The 20,881-nt window shown below is 39.4% G+C and overlaps 1 protein-coding gene across 1 annotated transcript in view; it reads left to right on the top strand.

The window, feature by feature from the left end:
- The window catches only part of DOK6 (docking protein 6), a 371,687-nt gene that overhangs the window by 278,680 nt on the left and 72,126 nt on the right, over positions 1-20,881 (top strand). Inside the window, exon 6 of the mRNA XM_040478594.1 lies at positions 9,851-9,989. Within this exon, the coding sequence (XP_040334528.1) occupies positions 9,851-9,989 (139 nt within the window). The remainder of the gene's footprint in view (positions 1-9,850; positions 9,990-20,881) is intronic.

Raw genomic sequence — 20,881 nt, 5'->3', positions numbered from 1 at the left:
CTTTAAAGGTGATTCAGATTATCTGTTCACCATATTTTCAATTCATGTTTTTATTTATTTTTTATTTTAATTTTTTTTACTTGAGTATAGTTGACACACAATGTTACATTAGTTTCAGGCGTACAAGTTAGTAATTCAACATCTCTCTACATTATGCTATACTCATCACAAATTTAGCTACCATCTGTCACCATACAACACTATTACAATAGCATTGTCTATATTCCCGGTTCAGATATTTAAAGAGATTGACTTTAAAGTTTAAATGTGGTTTAAAAATTAACGTTTAAGGGGTGCCTGGGTGGCTTAGTCAGCTAATCGTCTCACTCTCGCTTTTGGCTCAGGTCATGATCTCAAAGTTCATGAGTTTGAGCTCCACATCAGGCAGTGTGCTGACAGCATGGAGCCTGCTTGGGATTTTCTCTCTCTCTCTCTCTCTCTCTCTCTCTCTCTCTCTCTCTCTCAAAATAAACCAATAAACATTAAAAAATTAAAGTTAAGGTTATGGTTTAAGATTTATTGACCTGTAATGATGACATTTGACATTATTATAAAAATCTACATAGTTACATTTGAAATTCTTCAATTTTTGAAATTTAAGTAAATTCACATTTTCACCAAGATACTAAATTTTCATTTCTATTTCAAAATGAGTGAAAAAGCTGTAACTTAAGCCTGTACACACATCTTTTGTAATACCAATCAGTATTTTCCCTTGGTATATTAGAATGACTGTGTCATTTTCCTGGGTGGCTTATTTTGATAATGACAATAAAAGACTAAAAATTGTACTCTACCAGTGATCTGTCAACTAAAAACCTCTAGAGAAAATTTTAACGCAATAAAGATAACCAATTCACTAGCTCTTAATCTCCAAAATGTGTTAGTATATTATAAATTTCATTTCATCACCTACTCATTTGCTGCATTTTTAAATGAAAAGGTAAATATATATATAATGAGAGTAAACGTTGTTCCTGAATTAATGTTTATTTACTCATTTTTTAAAAACATGCTTTTTTAAAATATTGTCCAAAAATTAATAAAGTGCCTGACATGTGGTTGGTTGATGTCCAAAAAAATGTCAATGAATGCATAAAAATAACCTAAGAAGACAAGGCAAGACATACTCAATGTAAAATCAGGTATAGGCTTGAATTTCTTTTCTATTTTGGCTATCTGGTTTAAACACTTTCCTCTGTGGTCACTTGAGACACTGAATTACCTTTCATTTGATTAAAAATTTACCTTCATTAAGTATGTTTGGGGCAGAAAAAAGAATAAAAATGTAATTTGTAACCCCTGATTGCAGGCTGTTTGGCTCTGAGGGAATATAATGATCTCATTTTTAGGGACCTCTCAAAATGGTGGAAAAAAGTGTAACTCTTCTAATTCAGTGAGTAAATATTAGTAACTTACATGTTAAACTGTAAAAATTTCCCAACCATCACTTGGCAGTCCAATTCACTTTCAAAAGGAAGTATAATTTCTAAATGACAGAATTTAAGTTTTCGCTTGACTTGCTTTGTTATTAGCTCTTTCCCAGACAAATAGGTTTGAGTATATATTGGTAGCTGTTTCAGATGATACACACATAGCCTCCCCAAAAGAGTTTTAAAATAGAGCAAGTGTACAACAGCAGAGAACATAAGAAGGTATCAGTTCTTGCTTTTCCTGTTGACAGTTTGGTCTACTCCCTTCAGAAGAATACATTAATGCCATGGCATTGTCCTTTAAAAAAAGAACTATTCTCTTTTATATTTTATTTCGCTTTATTTTTTACTATCAGGGACTACAAAATCAATACTTGTCAGGTAGCCATCACATTGATCACTTTCAAGTCATTTCAGTCAACAAAGCATATGGAATTCATCGGATGCTTTTTGTGACTGACACTTGGAGGTTAAGAATGTTAAACTTCCACTAAAGCCATCAGGAGATATGTGTACAGGATGGATATAAAATTAGCTGTAAACCTTTAAAAAAAATTTTCCCTAAATCTTATAAACATATTACAGTAGAATAATGGTAATGGTAGCAATTGTGATCATCTTCACGTGGTGGATTGTTCATTTCTAAATTTTGGAAGCAGAAGGGAAGGGAAGGGACGTGGAGGAACATCTTATATGTATCTCCTTCCAAGGATTTGCTAAAGCCAAAATTTCAGGGACACTCGACTGACTTTTGTATTGCGTTGAGAAACCAAAGGAGAAAATCTGAAAGTAAAAAAAGTAAACAGAATGGAATAAAATTAAAACTTTGAAAATATGTGAAAAGATGGAGATATTTTAATGAAAGTGATTGAGAAGCAGCCGTCACAAGTGGAGGACTTAGAGAATTTTCTAACAAATTTGTGCCTTAGAGATCATCTAGATCAACTCTTTCATTAAAAAAAAAAAACAACTTAGTTTTGGGGCACCTGGGTGCCTCAGTCACTTAAGCATCTGACTCTTGATTTTGACTCAGGTCATAATCTCACGGTTCGTGAGTTCAAGCCCTGCATCGGGCTCTGTGCTGACAGGCAAGAGTCTGCTTGGGATTCTGCTTCTCTCTCTGTCTCTCTCCCTCTTGCTCTCCATATCTCTATCAAAATAGACAAAAATAAACTTAAAAAATTAAATAAATTTTAAAAAACGTAGTTTTATAAAGGATCAAAATGGCGTTTCACCAAGCTAATTTTCAGCAGATCCTGGACTAAAATCAAGATCTTGCAGTCTTGGGTATTTCAGCTTGTTTAAGGGAAAGCGTTGTATCCCTAAGGTACCAGCAGTGAAATCAACCAACAGCCACCACATGCATTAAATGTTTGGAGCCGGCCAGTAATCCAGTCAAGAGGCAGAGAGGATGGCAAATGTTCTAGCATACCTTCCTCCTTACAAAGGACTTGACATGAAGTTGGGAGTGCAGAGCGGGTTTGACTGCACTTCAGCTGTTTTATTGATGATTGGACTGATTTACCTCAACATGCATTCTACTGGAGCACCGTTGAGAAATATTCTTGGGAACCTGATTTGACAGAAGAGGAACAGAGGCAAACGGGGAGAGAGCACCTTCAGAATGTTCTAGCCCAGGTTCTATTCTGAGCTCTCTCTTTCTCTCCAACTGCAGAAATTTTCATAATTAAGAATTATGCACACTTTTCTGCTTCTCATCTTGAATGAACAAAACCTAGCTTAATGATCATAAGCTTCCCTCCAAAATGACAGGTCTAGGTTCAGACCACAGCTCAGCCACTTAAATTTCAGTGACCTTGGGCTGAGTTTTCTCAGGTCGGTGTTTTCTGTAATGGGAAGCAGTGAGGACCTTGGAGATGTCGAGGCTCAATGAGGCAACGCATATACTGTGTTTAACACCAAGCCCGGCCTGAGTCAGTGCTCCGTAAGTGCTAACCACTACTGTTCCCACCGTGGCTGTGACTGTTGCTGTTATTTCAATTCATTACAAACCAGAACTCTGCAAACCTGGGTGTCTTGAAAATTAGATGTAGATGTCTGTGCTACACTGGGAAGAGATTGTGTGTGTACGTGTGTGTGTATTTGTTATATGACAGAGACTGAGCTAGGCACGTTATAAACATAACATCTTCACAAAAACCCTGTGAAAGTCCTCCGACCCTTGCTTTAAAATTTAATGTCAACTTAGTTTTCATTCATTAAATCCAATCAATGAACTAATGGCACTACTTTTTTTTCATTTGACCGTTTCTGTCAAGAAGCATTCGTGAAAAAAATGTCCCCCTATACGTACAGCCTCACTTATCGCGCCCACTTCACCCCCAACAAATAGCACAGTTACTCTCTTGTGCGTTCATCCAGAGTTTCATGTATATGCAAGCGAAGGTGTATATAAATTCTTCCCACACATGCTTTCTTTTACAAAAATTTTAGTGCACTGTGCATATTGCTGTCACTTTTTTTTCCATTTAGTCTTATGTTTCAGGTATCGATTTTCGTATTTGGTGGTAGTAGTGAAAATAATACTACTATTTAAGGGGTAATAAAAACTCACAGACACTGTTTTTAAGATTAACACATGTTAATTCATTTCATGCTCAAACAACCCTCTGAAAAATGTACTGACAGTATATACCTTCTTTATAGATGAGAGGTTATCAAGTGTTGTGAGTTTCAAATAATTTCCTACTATTTATTTGCCTGCTGATATCTTATGATTTCTTTTTCATTTTTGGGAAAAGTTTTTTTGGGGCATCTGGGTGGCTCAGTCAGTTAAGGGTCCAACTTCAGCTCAGGTCATGATCTTGCAGTTCGTGAGTTAGAGTCCCACGTTGGGCCCTGTGCTGACATCTCGGAGCCTGGAGCCTGCTTCGGATTCTGTGTCTCCCTCTCTCTCTGCTCCTCTCCTGCTCACGCTCTGGCTTGCTATCTCTCTCAAAAATAAATAAACATAAAAAAAGAAAAAAAGAAAACTTTTTTTTCAGGCAGATTCATCCTTTTTTTTTTTTTTTTTTTTTCCTTTTGTCACCTTTTGGCTTGGATCATAGCCTGAAACTCCTACCTCCTTTTGACTTTATATATGAATTCTTCCTCATTTTCTTCTACTAACTTTTTTCACTTGCTTTCTCTGCAACTTGCATCAGTGGAGGTAGAAACACGGACCCAACATTTTCCCTCCTGATAAGTGTCCAAACACAGTTTCTTGGAGAGTCCAGCTTCCCTCACAAACTCGAGATATCACGTTCATCACGTATTTACCTCCCAGATGAATTGGGTCTATTTCTGGACTTGCTTTTGTGTGTCCATTTTTCTTGCCGTTTCTTACCACAGATCCACATCTGACTCACCAGAGCTCCTAGAGAGAAACGTCAGCCTTTTCATAGCTGCTAAAAGAAAAGCCGAATGCTGGCATTGTTAAATGACAATAAAGATTAAACCGTTAATGGAATAAAAGTGTTAATTGGTTTTAACCGCTCTTCAGAAAAGCTGTGCTTTGAAGAATTTCATTACTTTCTATAATTAAACATTAAATTTTAAATACTGAATAGATACACCATGGGGTTTTCAGGAAAGGGCCCTTGCTCTTCTCCTCCATTGCTGAGAGTTTAAAATTTTTGTGTGCACAGAGGGTAAATATCTGGTCATGAAATGTGTCTACAATACTGCACAGCTTACAGCGAGAACAAAGTCATACGGCTGCCAAGATGGACAACATTGCCAGAGGTTTACAGATTCATCCGTAGTAATATTTTACCTAGAGACCCACAGATAAGTATTTTAAAGTATCTGGGTTCAGTTTTAAAAACTAACACGTTGGGGTGCCTGGGTGGCTCGGTTGGTGAAGCCTCTGACTTCAGTTCGGTTCATGGTCTCACGGTTCATGAGTTCGAGCCCCACATCGTGCTTTGTGCCGACAGCTCAGAGCCTGGAACCTGCTGCAGATTCTGTCTCCCTCTCTCTCTGCCCTCCCCTGCTCATGCTGTCTCTCTCTCTCTCTCTCCCTCTCAAAAATAACTTGTGGTGAATGTCTTGTGTTTGTCATTTGGAAAAGGACTGGAAATTTGAAGCCACCCCTTCATAAAGAATTAACTTTGAGACTTAAAAGCAGGAAAAGGAGGGAAGTCATTGAATAGCTTACAAGGTGTGCCTGTTCTCACATGCAGTTGCCTCTAGGGCCCCCGCTTTTAGGGCTGTTTCTCCCCTTGAGGGGTATTGAGAGAACCTTTCCATAGTGGAGCACCTCATTTAGAGTCCCATTTCCTGTGAACACAGACATTCTCATGAGCTCTGCTTGCTCCTTATTTATTGGAACACAGCAGAGACTAGACCAGGAGTAGCCTTATTTTGAATGGTTCTGGACTCGAGTGGTGAGGTGGGATGAATAAGGAAAGGATAAATGGAATTTCAGGAAGAGCCGTTGAGGGAAAATTCTAGGATTTTCTTAGACTCCTACTGCATCAAACCCTATTGACAACCCGATGCCTGTGGTGCCTTGAGTGGAGGGGTCCCCAATACCACCCTCGGGCTCAGTGTTTCTCCAGATAGACCCAGGACTCAGAAAAAGCGATGCTACTCACAGTTGTGGTTACTGCAATGAAAGTGCAGATTAAAACCAATGCAGGAAGTCCAGGAGGGACCAGGCACAGGCTCCCAGGACGCGGTCCCAGGGCCATCACATGGCAGATGCTTGTTTGCCCCATGACGATGTGGGAAAAGACATGGGCAGCGTTGTTAACCTGGGACGCTATCGCAAGCCTTGGCGTGCAAGGGTTTTACTGAGGATCCATCATACAGGCAGGCAGAGTCTACTGGTTCAATGGGAGCCGCTCAGACTCCAGCCTCCACCAGAGCAAAACAGGCATATTATTAGGATTAACTCATCTGGCCAGAGTGGTACAGCTTGGCCCAAGGCCTCAGGCACACAAAAATTCACTCTTATCAGGCTGAATATTCCAAAGGCTCAGAGGTTACAGTCCAGAAACTGGCCAAGGGACCACCCTGACACAGGCCTTTCTTTGGAAGGTGCGGGGTTTAGAGACCCCAGGCCTGCTGAATTCATTTCTTCCTGACCACTGTTACACGCAGTGTTTGACTTAATTAAAAGGCAAATGGAAACAATCTTGTGACCAAGTCTTGTTGCCCCCATTTTATTTTATTTTTTTTAGGTTTATTTATTTTGAGAGAGAAAAAGAGAGAGAGAGCAAGTGGGGGAGGGGCAGAAAGAGAGAGGGAGAGAAAGAATCCCAAACAGGTTCTGCACTGTCAGCACAGAGCCCAACATGGGGCTTGAACTCATGAACTGTGAGATCTTGACCTAGGCTGAAATCAAGAGTCAGACGCTTAACCGACTGAGCCACCCAGGCGCCCTAACGCCCATTTAATATGTAAGGGCTAATTTGGTAAAATAACATGTTCAGGTCCCCCCATTACTTCCTGTTGGCCCATTACTTCCTGCTACCACCTACCAAAGCGTGTTTTCCTCAAACAATACTTATCTTCCCCACTATTTGTAGAGCCTCAGAGACATGGGCCATGTATACGTTTCCATCCTTTTTATCCTCAGACTCAGGACGGCACCTGACTTACAGTACCTATTTGATAAATGTGTGATAAATGAACATGACAGGCAATGACACACGGTTGACATTTGTGCCCTTAGTCTTTTGGATTCTATACTATTATAATGTCCCTTATGTCACGATGTCAAAATGTCAAAAAAAAAAACAAAAAACAAACAAACCACCACCCTGGAAATTAGTGTGTTAGCCATACTTAGAATTTTAAAATTGTTCTTTCAAGCTGAAAGGGACCTTAGAGATGATATTCTTTAACATTCAGTTTTAGATAAGAATAAGTATTCATTTTGTGAAAATACCTTGTTAAGTATAAAAAGAGGTAACAGTTGTGATTGTCTATAATTTCAATCAAAATCAGTTTGGAGTCAAGACAAACATATATTGCCCAGATTTTCACTGTTTCTCCAAATAAATGCAATTAAGGAGTGTGTTACGATACTCAAATGCATGGAGCACCTCTGTATTAGCTCTTCCCAAGTTAAGGAAATGAATCTTTCAGGCTTTCTGTCCTTTTCATCATGGGGCTTCCTTTCTGAACTTCAGTCTCACATGTCATGGTCTGAAGCTGCACAAACATGGCTTCTAAATTGTTCTCGTTTGGGTCCCAGGTGGCCTGTAGAAGGAGTTCTGCAGGCCGGTGTTCTCGAACTATAAGATGCACAGGAATCACCCGGGACACTGTGAATGCAGGTTCTGATCCAGTAGTCTGGACAGGTTCTCAAGGAGGTCAGTGATGCTGGTCTGTGGACCTAGATGTTCACTAGCAAGGCAATAGCCAACAAAATGACTTCGTCTGTCGCCCCATCTTCTCCGGTACTGGCTTGCTCCCACAAAATGATTCAGACACATAAGAAAAAAAAAACAACTCCGTATCTGTTTCTTACCAGCCCCAAGAGAACATGTTCTAAACAATAACCTGGGCAACCTAAACTATTTATTCCGATACTGCAGATGAAAGCCAAAAGTATGAGCTAATTTTACTGAAGTTTGACCAGCTTGGCTTTAGGTACCTAGGCTGAAGAAAGAACACCTTTCCCTAAAATGTCTTCACTCTTTAATGCTAGCATGTTTTAATTCTTTGCTGATCAAAGGCTGAAGGTTACAGGAGTCTGTATTTCAGAGGCTGAAGAAAACCTGCAAGCTTTCAAACCCTCTAACTGGGCAGTTAAGTCCCAGGAAGTGGGTAAGTGTTAGACCTTTGCATCTCGGTGACTGAGTAGGGAATGACAGTTTGTGTCTTCATTATCTCGTTTCCGAAGGCTACTAAGCAGTGCTTTTCAGATGACAATGAACAAAACTCCCCCTCCAACAGGCTGCGCTCACTACTTGTCCATCGTTGCCCTGCTCGGGCTGTTGGACTTGTATACTCCTCTGAATCAACAAAGAAAGCTCATTTGTTTCACTTTGTGAAAACGCTTCATTTTCCCCCCAGACTTTCCATTTCACGCTGTGTGAATTTTATTAAGATCTTTCTCACAGAAGCTAAGTGCTGGCTCTATGGGGCCCTAAGGGATGGCATTCGCAGCCTCTGTAATGTCTGGAGCCTCTTGAGACATTTCTTTTCTACTGAAAACTCCTTGGGGAATCATAGGGAAGAATCCAAAATCTTTGTGGTGCTGGAAGACAGAGTTTGGCCTCGAGAGCATCTCGTGCAGATCTTTTGATGTTACAATCTGAAAACCAATGACACAGCAGTTCAGTTAATATCCCGTTATCTCGGTAGTAACATCATATGGATATTGAGTGGGTCTTTCTGGAGGCCTCCAATTATTTTTAAAAGCTGGCTTAAAATATTAACTAGAAATATTTTTCATTTTAGAATTGGTCTCTGTTAATAAAATTTACCTGTAATCCTATTGCCTTAATAAAGTGTCAGTGGCTTTATTCCAATAAAGTTATGTTTTAGAAAGGTAATTACAATTAAGTAATTGAAAATTTTAATTCTGATTTTTCCTCATGAATGTTCATAATAAGAATTTTTAATATCGTTATATCCTCTCGGAAATGACATAGTAATTGCTGTATAACAGTCCATCAGATAAAAATACTAAAATTACTCCACTCATTTCTCTACAGTGGATATTAGATTAGTCTTCCAACTATCATAAGGATCTTATGAGACGGGCTCTATTATTTCTCCTATGTTAGAGCTGTGGAAAGGAGGTATAGGCAAGTTATTTAACTTGCCCAAGTTCACAGTGCTGGTAAGTGGCAAAGTCAAAATTTAAACCGACAATTCTCATATCCAAATAGGGTCTCCTTTATGCCATGTTGTTTCTTAAGATGCACAAGATTTACCTAAGGGTTACTCAGTGTAAATAACAGCTTCAGCCTATGTATGCAAGTCCATAAACTATAAAATGTATAGTCTTCTTGGTTCCTACTACAGCGAGTATAAAATTGCAGACTTTTCTTAAGTTCTTTAAATGTCAAGAGCCATCACAGCTTGGAAACAGCGTTATGATAACACAAATGTGAAAATCCTCAAAGAAAACGACTATTTGCTTTCGTTAGTAAGAACTGGTAACAGGTGAAATTCAGTAACTGAAGCCTTTGGTGTCTGTTTCTATGCAGTGTTGTGAACACTTCATCTTTCAAAACCCAGCTAGACATGAGTTTTTACCCTTAGTTCCATCTCATGTACCATTTAAAGGGGTGCTTGTTGGTTGGTTGTTTTGGTCAAGGATGAATCCGCTTCACTAACGGCCATGAAAGTCAAGGAGGAGGGTAACCGCAGGGCGAGGGCATCTTTTACATGGAGAACTGTTACGCACTTGAACACATCAAGACCCATCTCTTTCCCTATCTCTATTCTCACAGAATGTGTGACACAGGAGAAGGACTATTCACTTTTCAAACAAGGGAAGGAGAAATGATCTATCAGAAGGTCCATTCTGCGACACTGGCCATAGCTGAGCAGCATGAAAGATTAATGCTAGAAATGGAACAGAAAGCCCGGGTAAGGCTCCTTCCTCGGTAACCTAACAATTGAATGTCGCTGAGGTCTGATGCACATCGTGTATATGTGGGCCCATTCACATCAGCACCCCTGTGTCCACCCACCCAGGCCCGAGCTCACCCCAGCTACCGAATCTCATCCCTCTAATGCCCTATTCAGCATATGCCAAAAAAAGGAGTTATTTGTGGCCACTAGCAGGGGAGTCCTACACTCCATGCTTCTCTCAAGGAGGGGTGCGGTGCCTAGAGAATGAAATACAAAGCAATGCTGTCTGCATATTGCCGCACACAGTTGGACAATCAGAGATTCAGATGTGGGCCCAAAATAACCAGCAAAATTAAGTTACTACAGGAAAGGACTCCACTTTCTTTTTGTCTTTGTATTTGTCCTAGATTCTCTGAAGCTTTTAGCTCTTTCTCTGTTTCAGAGCCAATAATAAAATACTTGCAGAAGGAACTTACACTGTTTACCAACAGAATGATTTGTCTGTTACCCTGTTCTGGAACCATGCTAGAGTTTTTGGTCTAGCTAAGGAACAATTTAGTACAGAATCTGAAATAGTAGCTCGTACAAGTGACAGAAAAAATTGTAAGCTTTACTACCAACTTCTCTGAAAAGCAAACAACGGAATGACTGTTGGCCATAATCTTAAGAGTTGGCGATTCTGTCTTTCTTCAGGATTTACAGAGATGCATTAAATTTCATTTGGGAGAGGACAGGCAGAGTTTGGGGAAACAAGTGGGTCACTCACCAGAAGAACACTCATACTTCTGTCCCAGGTTAAAGAGTACAGAGTTCTATATGTAGTATTATATTCATTGTGATTTTTTAAATTCTCCATTACATAGTATTTTGACACATAGAAAACTACCTTTTAAATATAAGAAAACAAAAAAGTGATTTAATGTATAATCTTATGTTATTCTTAGCGCATTTCTAATTTTTCTCAATGCTACATACACATTTTTATCTCTTCATCTAGAATATGCTTTAAAGAACTTTCTTAATACCTAAGTGTAGCAAGTGAAAACCAGGCTTACACGGGACATTTGGTCTTTCACAGGGGTGAATTACACCACTTCATCCCTTGATGAACATTAAGGCTTGAACATTAGTAGGATTATTAATAGGATTGTGTTTAATTGAAGAAGCATTAATAAGACATTGATATCACTTAGTCTTGTAGAAAGTTTTGGGTTACATTTAAGCCATTGTAACAGTTATATAATTAATGTGACATTTTTCCAGTGGCTTAAATCACTGAGCAATTAGAGCTACCAGATTTCAAATTATTTCTGAATCTGATGTTTGCAACCAAAATTAACGGTTCTAATGTCATTTGCTATTAGTTAACAGTTAGCAGTTAGCTACACTTAACAGTCATAGTTCTTTACGTAGAGCTGTTCTGAACAGGCAAAATGCTCTTGAGTAAAGTCACGGAATGGTTTTGTCTTCAAGGAAATTCCAAGAGCTCTTTCACACCACCCTACTGTTGACTATCAGGGAAAGCACTCAGTATGTGTCCTGGGTTCACATCCCAATTCCACCCTTTACCGGCTATGCCATCTTGGGCATCCTGGGTTATTAACTTCCAAATGTTTCATTTGCCTTTATCTGTAAAATGAGGACCTAACAGTTCTACCGATTTGGCCGTTATGAGGTATCTGCATTAAAATCTGCAAAGTGCTGAGAACAGACCTGGCACACGGCAAGTGCCACGAAAGCTTCATTATTATAATAACGATCCATCTGTAGGAGTGATTTTGAATAATTATAAGACTTGCAATGTTTGTGAAGACACTAAATTGTTATTCCCAACCGTAGCTAAATAATATCTTTCAAATCCCTTCTGAGTATGTCTAACAATCTTGTGCCAAAAAATTTGCAAAACAAAATTGAGTTCACATTTGCTCTTGATGCTGTGGTATGTGATAAACATGATAATGTCCCGTGCAGCTGAGAGGCAAATCCCCAGAGCGGAGCCACGCGAGTGCTGTCAAGGGGTTAGAAACCAGCAGTCCACTTACTAAGATCTCAGGCTGTCTCCAGCTGGAGGGGTGCACCGTGGACCTTGGTGCTTGGAGATGGAAGGGCAAGTGGGACAGGAGTTAAACTGCAGGCTCAGTACAGCTCCACCAAAGAAACTATTTCTAGAAATCACAAAATCAGAGACTCCGTCAGTTTGGTGCACACATGCAAATGGAGCATTTGGTTTAATTTCAAAAACAATTGCACAGCTATGCTTTTCTCTGAAGGTTCATGCTAATAAGACTCTTCTATATCTAGTCCATTTTTCAAGGTAAACCCAGCTGGTGATTTTCAGAGGGCATGCTATCACAACTCAACTGTCCAGATTCCTCAAATTCTGGGACCATATGTAAAGATCGCCAGGTCTCCCGGGCATCATTTTTACTTTTTATTTTAAGACACTGCCTCTACATGCACAAATCTCTTTTTTTTTAATGTTTGTTTGTTTGTTTGTTTACTCTGAGAGAGATAGAGACAGCGCTAGCAGGGGAGGAACAGAGAGAGAGGGAGAGAGAGAATCCCAAGCAGGCTCCGTGCTGTCAGCAAAGAGCCCAATGCAAGGGTGGAACTCACAAACTGCGAGATCATGCCTGAGCCGAAATCAGGAGTCGGTCGCTTAACCTATGAGCCACACGGGCGCCCCTGCATGCACACATCTCTTTGAAAAAAGAAGTTCCAACAACTCTGAAATAGTACTTAAATACCCTCTAACTCTTCATTTGCTTATTTAAATTAAATGAAGGCCTATGCTATAAACTAGGCAAAAGTGTAACCTAGGAGTTGGAAAAGTACCCCAAAACCTCAGCTGTAAAAATGATGCACTTTATTTATTATGTATCTAGCACAAAGTAAGAAGATGACACTCCTCATTGGCTTCCGGTTCTAAAAATGGCCCATGTGAGCTTATTATTGAGCACATAGAAAATGTTTACAGATTTTTAATGTGACTTAAAAGATTTTACAAAATCAAATTGCTAACCAGCTATATAAGCAATGAATGCCCCAAACATTGTTATTCAGGCTACTGATGCATTCATTTCCATCCTTTCAAAGAGAGATGATTTAACAGTGTTACTGTTTTATAGATAAAACATTTGAATGAGAAATGATGTCTCAACAACCATTTCTTAACTGAAACAGAGGGAATTCAATATAATCATTTGGCATCACATGTATAAAACCTTGGTTTGCCCTTGTTTATTACCTTCTTGGTGGGGACACAAGAATAAACATGTTTTGACCTATCTCCCTAATCTAAGTTAGGCAGCATTTCTATTCTTGTTTAGTCGTATATCTAGAAGATTTTCCCAGCACTGTGAACAAAATAGTACATTTGCACTCTAGAATACTGGATAACAAGAATCATTAAATTGGTAAGGCTATTAAAAAATATTTTTATTTAGGGGCACCTGGGTGACTCAGTTGGTGAAGTGTCCGACTTTGGCCCAGGTCATGAGCTCACGGTCTGTGGGTTTGAGCCCCATGATTGGCTCTGTGCTGACAGACCAGAGCCTGCAGCCTGTTTCAGTTTCTGTGTCTTCCTCTCTCTCTGCCTCTCCCCAGCTCGTGTTCAGTCTCTCTGTCTCTCAAAAGTAAACATTAAAGCAATTTTTTTAGTATATTTTTATTTCCTTCACTGAGAAAGGTAACGAAAGAGTTAATGACGGTTAACCGGATCCAAGAAGTTTTTAAGTAGAGTTTAGCCATCAAATACCCACTCACAGCTTTGTAAACTGGTTACTCTGCTCAGAATGTTGCTTGGACGTATCTGGAATACAAGAGAAGAGCAAGAAAGTTTTCTCTCAAGTGACCCAGAAGTTTGTGGGACCAAGTAATTTACAGTGCCCGAGTAAGATTATCTCATTACTTTTACTCCTTGAAAGAGCACACATTTTCCATGCCTTTCCATGCCATCGAAATTTTTCTAGATAGATTGACAAGATGACACCATCACAAAATTTTGGTCACCATTACTTTAAACACCTCTTGAGCTTATTCGTATGGTCATGACAGCGGACCCTGACTGATTTCTTAGATCACCAACTTATTGGGAGGCCCTGAGGTAAGCCGCCATGAAGAATGATTTCTGCACTACAAGAAGACACGCTTCCCCTTTTGCATTTAGATGTGGACCTTCTGCTTCTCGCTCTTCTGTCCAAGTGGGGATCAGAAAGTGGTCATACAAGGAGGTAGCAATCCTCTGTATTTTCTTTACTTGTTAACCCCCAAACAGTTTTATTTCAGAAGACAGTTTTGGTTTTGGTTTTGGGGGGTGCTTGGGATATTTAAGCTATGGTACTAATCTTGAACTAGGGCTATTTCTGGAGGATTCACCAAGATTCACATATCCGAGGCAATTATTAAACCTGGATGTTTAAGTAAATGGCACCTCTACAATTTGTTTCCATTTCTTGGAGATCATTCTTGTTCTTAGAACAAGAGTTCTTGAAATGCTGTAACTAAAAGCATTTATAGGTGCTCTACCCCACATGTGCAACATTATCAGGGAAATTTTTCTTGTCTTTGTGATAGAAGCCATCCATCAGAAACCATGTCACAAATGTGCCCTTGTGATTCAGCCTGGTGAGGCTGAAATCATCCAAAATGACAAGGCCTCAAATGCCCTGAAATAAGTTAATTTTCATAGATCTGTTACACATGTGCACGCACGCACACACACACACAATATGAAAAGAAGTCCTTTTTTCCATTTGGTTTTTGTGTTCATAAGCTTTACATGTGTTATAAAATCCCATAGGTAAGGAGCAATTGAGAAGACATGAATAATTTTCTTTATTGAATTTTCCTGATACGTTACAAAAAATGAGTAAGTGAAAGGAAAGGGGCATTGTCATTAGTAACTTCTAACCTTGCAACATTGAGAGTGATTTACAAGCCTATTCGTAGATGAACAGCCTTCCATAATAAGAATTACAGTGTATCCTTTAAAAAAGTGTTTGGAATATTCCTATTTCCAATAGTTTTTGCCACCTGGTCACCAGAAGAGCTCTGTGTTAAGGACAAATAGCATCAATATTATTAAAATACCAACACGACAGCAACCCTATTCCAAGGCCCCAGACGCCACCGGCAGGGCTGGCCGAGTGCGCTGCTGTCCAAAGGTATCAGCCCTGCCATCCTAAGCTCTGGTGGATAGAAAAAAAAAAAAGAATAATAGAGTCTTACATAAAACTTCTTGCTTAGAAAACAAAGGGTTTTCCTTCTCTGTTATTTGTCATTTTACATGCTCTTGTCACTAGAAACATAAGGAATAGAAGCACGTTAAACTCACAGACTTAACAAACTAAACAACCTGACTGTTCCAAGACAGTAAACCTTTTGAACAATAATCATTTAAAAACAAATTCTCCTGTTTCCTTTTCTACTGTCAGATGAAAAGACATTTCTGCCGGAACAGCATTGTGTTGCACTACCCAGGGTACACTACCCATTGGGTTACACTACCCATTGTGTACACTACCTATGTACAAGACCCAGGGTGGCTTGGGGGTCTTTGATGGAGATTTTGCGATGCTGTCATCTTACCAAGGGCGAAGGCATCTCAGGGAAAGGCAAAGTGCGGAGCCCGGGAGAGATAACGAAGCTGGATTCGTAGAAAACTAATTCCAATAGCGACGAGGAATTAAGGAATCTGCCCTCTTAGAGTTACGGTTTGTCACAAAACTTACCCAAGTGTTGACTACCTCCAGCCCTGAAATGGTTATTTTTTGTCCTAAATAGTTGCATGAATAGGGAAATACTATTGCATTCCATCAATTCCAAGATGCACATGTCTTTTTTCATATTTCAACATCTCTCAGGTCAAATATGAGTCAGAGTTTAACTGGTAGACCTATTCTTTCACAGTGATACCTAAAACAGTGTTTTGTCTTTCAGCTGATGGTGTGTTAGAGCGTGCGAAATACCGTAGTACTCGTTTCAAGCAGTGTTGCAAAGACCCCCCCCCATTGTTATTCCCAGCTGTCACCAAATAATATATCCTTCAATTCAAGTACATCTATCTTTCAAGACCATAAGTACCATGGGCTTATTTATAATTTGTGAAGGAATGACAAAGCCTGGGCTCTATCCTAGTCAGTTTGGTTCCCCTTCTAGTGAAGGCATTCTTCTTATCACAGTTTACAGGAATCTCTACCTGCTGTGAAAAAATAAATAAATAACTCATTTTCCTACGTGGAAAAATTTGAAGAATTTGGAAGCATAATACTCTGATGAGGAGAACACAGAAAAATTTTAACACTTTTTGCAACTTCTTTTCTAGGTATATTCATTGAAGTTTAAGAAATTATAGGAAAAGTTTGAAAGTGCGATTTGGGATCACAAGTGATGTGTAAGATCTAATATATAGGAAGATGGGCTAATAAATTCATTTTTCAAAGTTCTACTCATGATCCCATTGCTCAGTATTGTCAGTTATTAATCATAAGACAAGAGCCTTCATTATTACTGACAGTGGCTGATTCCCTGCTGGGAAATACCATTTGCATATATGTGAAATTTTCTTTTACTGATTGATCACAGACACTGATTATAATGAACCAACACAAGCCCAATTAGAACAAATTATTATAGTTGATAACTAAAGTGGACCTGTGATCCTAATTAATCCATTTACTTACTATTGTTCCAGTGCTCAGAACACTAAATGGAAACACTAAAATGCAGTCTCTAAACACACAGACACAGAAAAATACTCATTTGTGCATAAAGGCACAAATGAGATAGAAATAGTAAGGGGTCAATGTGTAATTTTTCTAGCAAGTGGTGCTGTAACAATTATAATAGTATAAATTTTATTTATACCGTGTTTTTTCCTTAAAATTTGTTGTAGATGCTCTAGATGCCAGTTCAGAAAATGCAACTTGTATATATATAGTTTTTATATTTAATCGACTTGATTAGAGTTGATAATGTGTGAGGAAAATGACTGGCTGACAGAAAAGAGTACAATTTTCATGTTAAAAAAACAATTTTGTTATTTGTATTGCTAGAATCAAAGAATAATGGGGAGACTATAAGGATGATTCTCTCTCTCTCTCTCTCTCTCAACTCAGATAGCCTTATTCTTCATGGGCATACAATCTGCTCATGCCAATTATGAGAATGAGCTCCTTAAAGAAGAGCAATAGATTTCAAAGGTCAATCGAGATGACTCCGAGTGTAAACACATGATTATGGAATGTACACAGACAACACAAAAAATCTGAGTGTCTTTTCTTTGGATAAAATGGCAAGAAAAAAATGCCGGCCAGTATTGGGCCAATCAGAATCCACCAGACAGATGTAAGAATTGTGTGGGGAGATACGTAAGCTTACTTGCAAGGAGTGTGAGCATAATTGTCAATTTCTGGGAGTATCCAGTGAATTATTATTTATTCAATGGATGTATTCGCTGAAGCAGAGCAGCACAGTGGCTATCCAGGTAGACGTTAGAGAAAGAAAGAGCCGTGTGACCTCGTATAAGGCATTTACCTTTGCTGTGTCTTAGCTACCTTTTCATGAAAGAGGGAAGGAAGGAGCAGGAATAATATCTACTCAGACTGTTAGGATACCAGCTGGTCTGCAGTAAAAGCCCAGGTTTTAGCTAAGTCATGAGATGGGTGGCAAAAGAAAAACGCTGAGCTTTATTTTTAAGTGGGTAAAATTTTATAACCGCTGTTAAAAGTTCATCCCAGCTTTCATTATGTGCAGCATTGGAAATTGTTTATATAAACTTTAATACATTCTCTAGATAATTTAGATATTATAAAATCAAGACAGTGAACATTTTATTTACACTTGAAATGTCATCTTTCAATATGTAGACATCACGTTTCTTATATTCAGAGAGTAGCTCCCTAAATGCGTCTACTTACAAATAAGAGATTCATAGATAATTGGTAGATAAGTAAAGAATATATATATTCTTAAAGACATTACTGGTTACAGATAAGAATGGTGTTCAAAGTATTGATGTATATGTTTGTAATCATTTCTGATGTTATTCTAAAGCTCGGCTTTTCTACATTCTATGAAAGTACTTTGATCAATACGTGGTTTAAAACATATAATGATGACATACATTTTGGTTCAGGTTTAAACCAAAATAACCAGAATAACATTCTGCAAAGTCCAATTCTAAATGACATCTAGCAACTTCCATTAAATGACTAAATGACATCGTGTTTGTTAGTCTTGTGCCAACTCAGCAAGGTATCTTCTAATTCCTTTTCATTTATCTTGAATAAAATGGAAGATTAAGTGTGAGTTGTCCCCGATTGAAAATTAAGTCAAGTCTGTGAAAAACCAATTGCCCGTAAACCTTCAAACTTCAGAGGACTGTTTGAGTAAATCCAAACAGTGCTGAGCTTGGCTGGCTAGAGCTCTCTGGGGTTTCTTTTTCTCTACAGTTTTCAAGTTTCATGAGCTCTTTTCCAAGAACAAATAAACTAAATGTTCCCGACTGGGACTGCACTTGGGTTCACCATTTCCTTGTTAAGCAGCATGACGTGTTTTGGTGACCTCTGACATGGATCTCGCGTGTTACCTTTTCATGCCCCCTGACCTCTCAGAGCTTTGGAGTGCTTCTTCTCTACAGTGTCGTTCCCTACCCAGTTCCTCTGGTCTCAGCCATACCAGGGAACATGTCGACACAGCCACTCAGGAGATCCATAATCATTTAAAAACAGTGTCTTTTCCCGGCTTATGTTACGCATGTGTGCAAACCCACACGCACACACGCAGCCCACACCCTGCTACCAGGGTTGTTCTCCTGGGTCTCGCCTGTGTCCTGCCTCTCGCATCTGCCCATACTGAACATCTGTGCCACATATTCCTATTTCTTGAATTTTGTACTTCGATTGAGTTTTTAGACTTTTGTCTAAGAACCCAACGGTCTTCACTGTTACTCGTTTGATAGCTCATTTTGGACATCTTTCCACGTCTTGATCACGTATCGCATAGATGCGTCTGTTGTAAGCCACCTCTCCCATGTAGTAGAGGCAAGAGTGAGCCAGGAGTTTCTACCAAGCCCTTCAGATGGGGCAAACGTTATGTTCTTCCCTCTAACAGCATCACATTATGAAATATTAACAACGACACTTGAGGTAGATTATATTAACTTCAGTTCGCAGAGAAGGAAAACTTGAATCTTAAAAAAAAATGTTTTAAGCGTGTCGCCTGAGGTCAAATGACAAGGCAGAGATGGAGTCCGTGGGTGAGAACAGGTGTGCTGACAGCCAAGCATGTGTGCCTAACAACTCCGGATTGAGCGGCTCTGGTTGTAATGCCCTCTCCTCAACGTTAGAGAGAGGCACACTCGTCCCTGCCTCTGGGCCATGCGGTTGACCTGGTTGGTGCAATTCTCCTCACATCTGCTCCCTGAGGAGAAAGGATCCTGTCATTTATTTCACAGTGATTTGTGTCTGCCAAGATTTAAGGGCCAGAGGCAGGCTGCCCCAAAATGTGCCACTTTGGCATATTGACGATTTTGAATTAAAGCTACTTAGAATCAGCCTGTGCAAGGACACTCAGACCCTCCTTTGTCCCACTGAAAGCAGGAAGTAAATCTCCTGTGTGAAAGGCACCCTCCCTGCTCCAGGAAACAATGGCACCTTCTTGTCACCAGAGATGGGAAGTTGGGAGCTGAGAAGGCCGCATAAACACCCCCTTATTACTTTTTACTCATTTACTGCCTTAGCCCAAATTTGGTTTAGAATTCCTTATTTTTTTTTTAATTTTTATTTATTTATTTATTGAGAGAGACAGAGAGAGAGCAAGCCGGGAGGGTCAGAGAGAAAAGGAAAGAGAAATCTCAAGCAGGATCCACACTATCAGTGCAGAGCCCGATGCGGGGCTTGAACTCACAAACTGTGACATCATGACCTGAGCTGAAACCAAGAGTCTTATGCTTAACTGGCTGAGCCACCCAGGCACCCCCAGAAGTCCTTACTGATTGAAGCTTCCTAAGTTAACGTCTCTTTGTCCCGTCAGTTCCTCACAGATTTACTGTGTCTTTGTCTAAAAAGTATAAAATCTACCTGCCTTGATCATTTCGTTGTGTCTCAGTTTCATTATTGGGCCTCTGTGCACATGTAATAAAACTTTGGGGTTTTTTTATCTGCAAATCTGTCTCAGGTAAATTTAACTCTTAGTCCAGCTAGAAGACCTCGAAAGGTAGGGAAGGCATCTTTTCTTCTCTTCAACATCATGGTCTTTGAAGTCTCAGAGACATCATTCACTGCCTATGTCACCATGAAAAAATTATATTATCCCTCTGAGTCTCATTTTCCTTGACTGTAAAGTTCAGATGGCGTGATTATTGACAATTTATGTGGATATTAAACAACATCTGAAATCAGTTTGCACGTTGCCAGGCACATAGGGAACGACTCATAAATGTTAACCTATAAATGCTACCTTTTTCCTCCCACAATTGTTGAGATTTATACCTCGAGTGCTAATAAGGCTTTAAATTTTCTAGTCAATTATTGGGCAGATACAAACCAAAAGTAAAGTTGGTTAGCAGGTTTTTTTTTAATAGAGAGATGAATTTATGTAGGGGGACACAAATTAGCATTAATGTTTATCACGGGGGAGGCAGAATCTCAAAATAGCAAAGGGAGATTGCAAAAGGCAATCAGGTAACCTGGATAATTATTTTGGCAAAAGCAGGAAAAGGTGCTGTGGCCAGTACCGGAATCCCAAAGTTTCCAGGACCCACCTGCTTCTTTTTGGCAGGGTGGGTGCTTTGAAAGTATAGAGCTGTATTCTTATATATTGTAACATGTTGGAGAGGAAGCTCATTTTCCCCCAGAGATCAACATCAAAGTCCAAAAAGCAGTGGACTAAGAAATCAAGAGAAC

Source organism: Herpailurus yagouaroundi, unplaced genomic scaffold (genome assembly GCF_014898765.1).
Source record: "Herpailurus yagouaroundi ecotype Mexico unplaced genomic scaffold, PumYag 142, whole genome shotgun sequence".
NCBI lineage: Eukaryota > Metazoa > Chordata > Mammalia > Carnivora > Felidae > Herpailurus > Herpailurus yagouaroundi.
The sequence above is the reverse complement of the archived record's forward strand: the minus strand, read 5'-3'. Positions and strand labels throughout refer to the sequence as shown.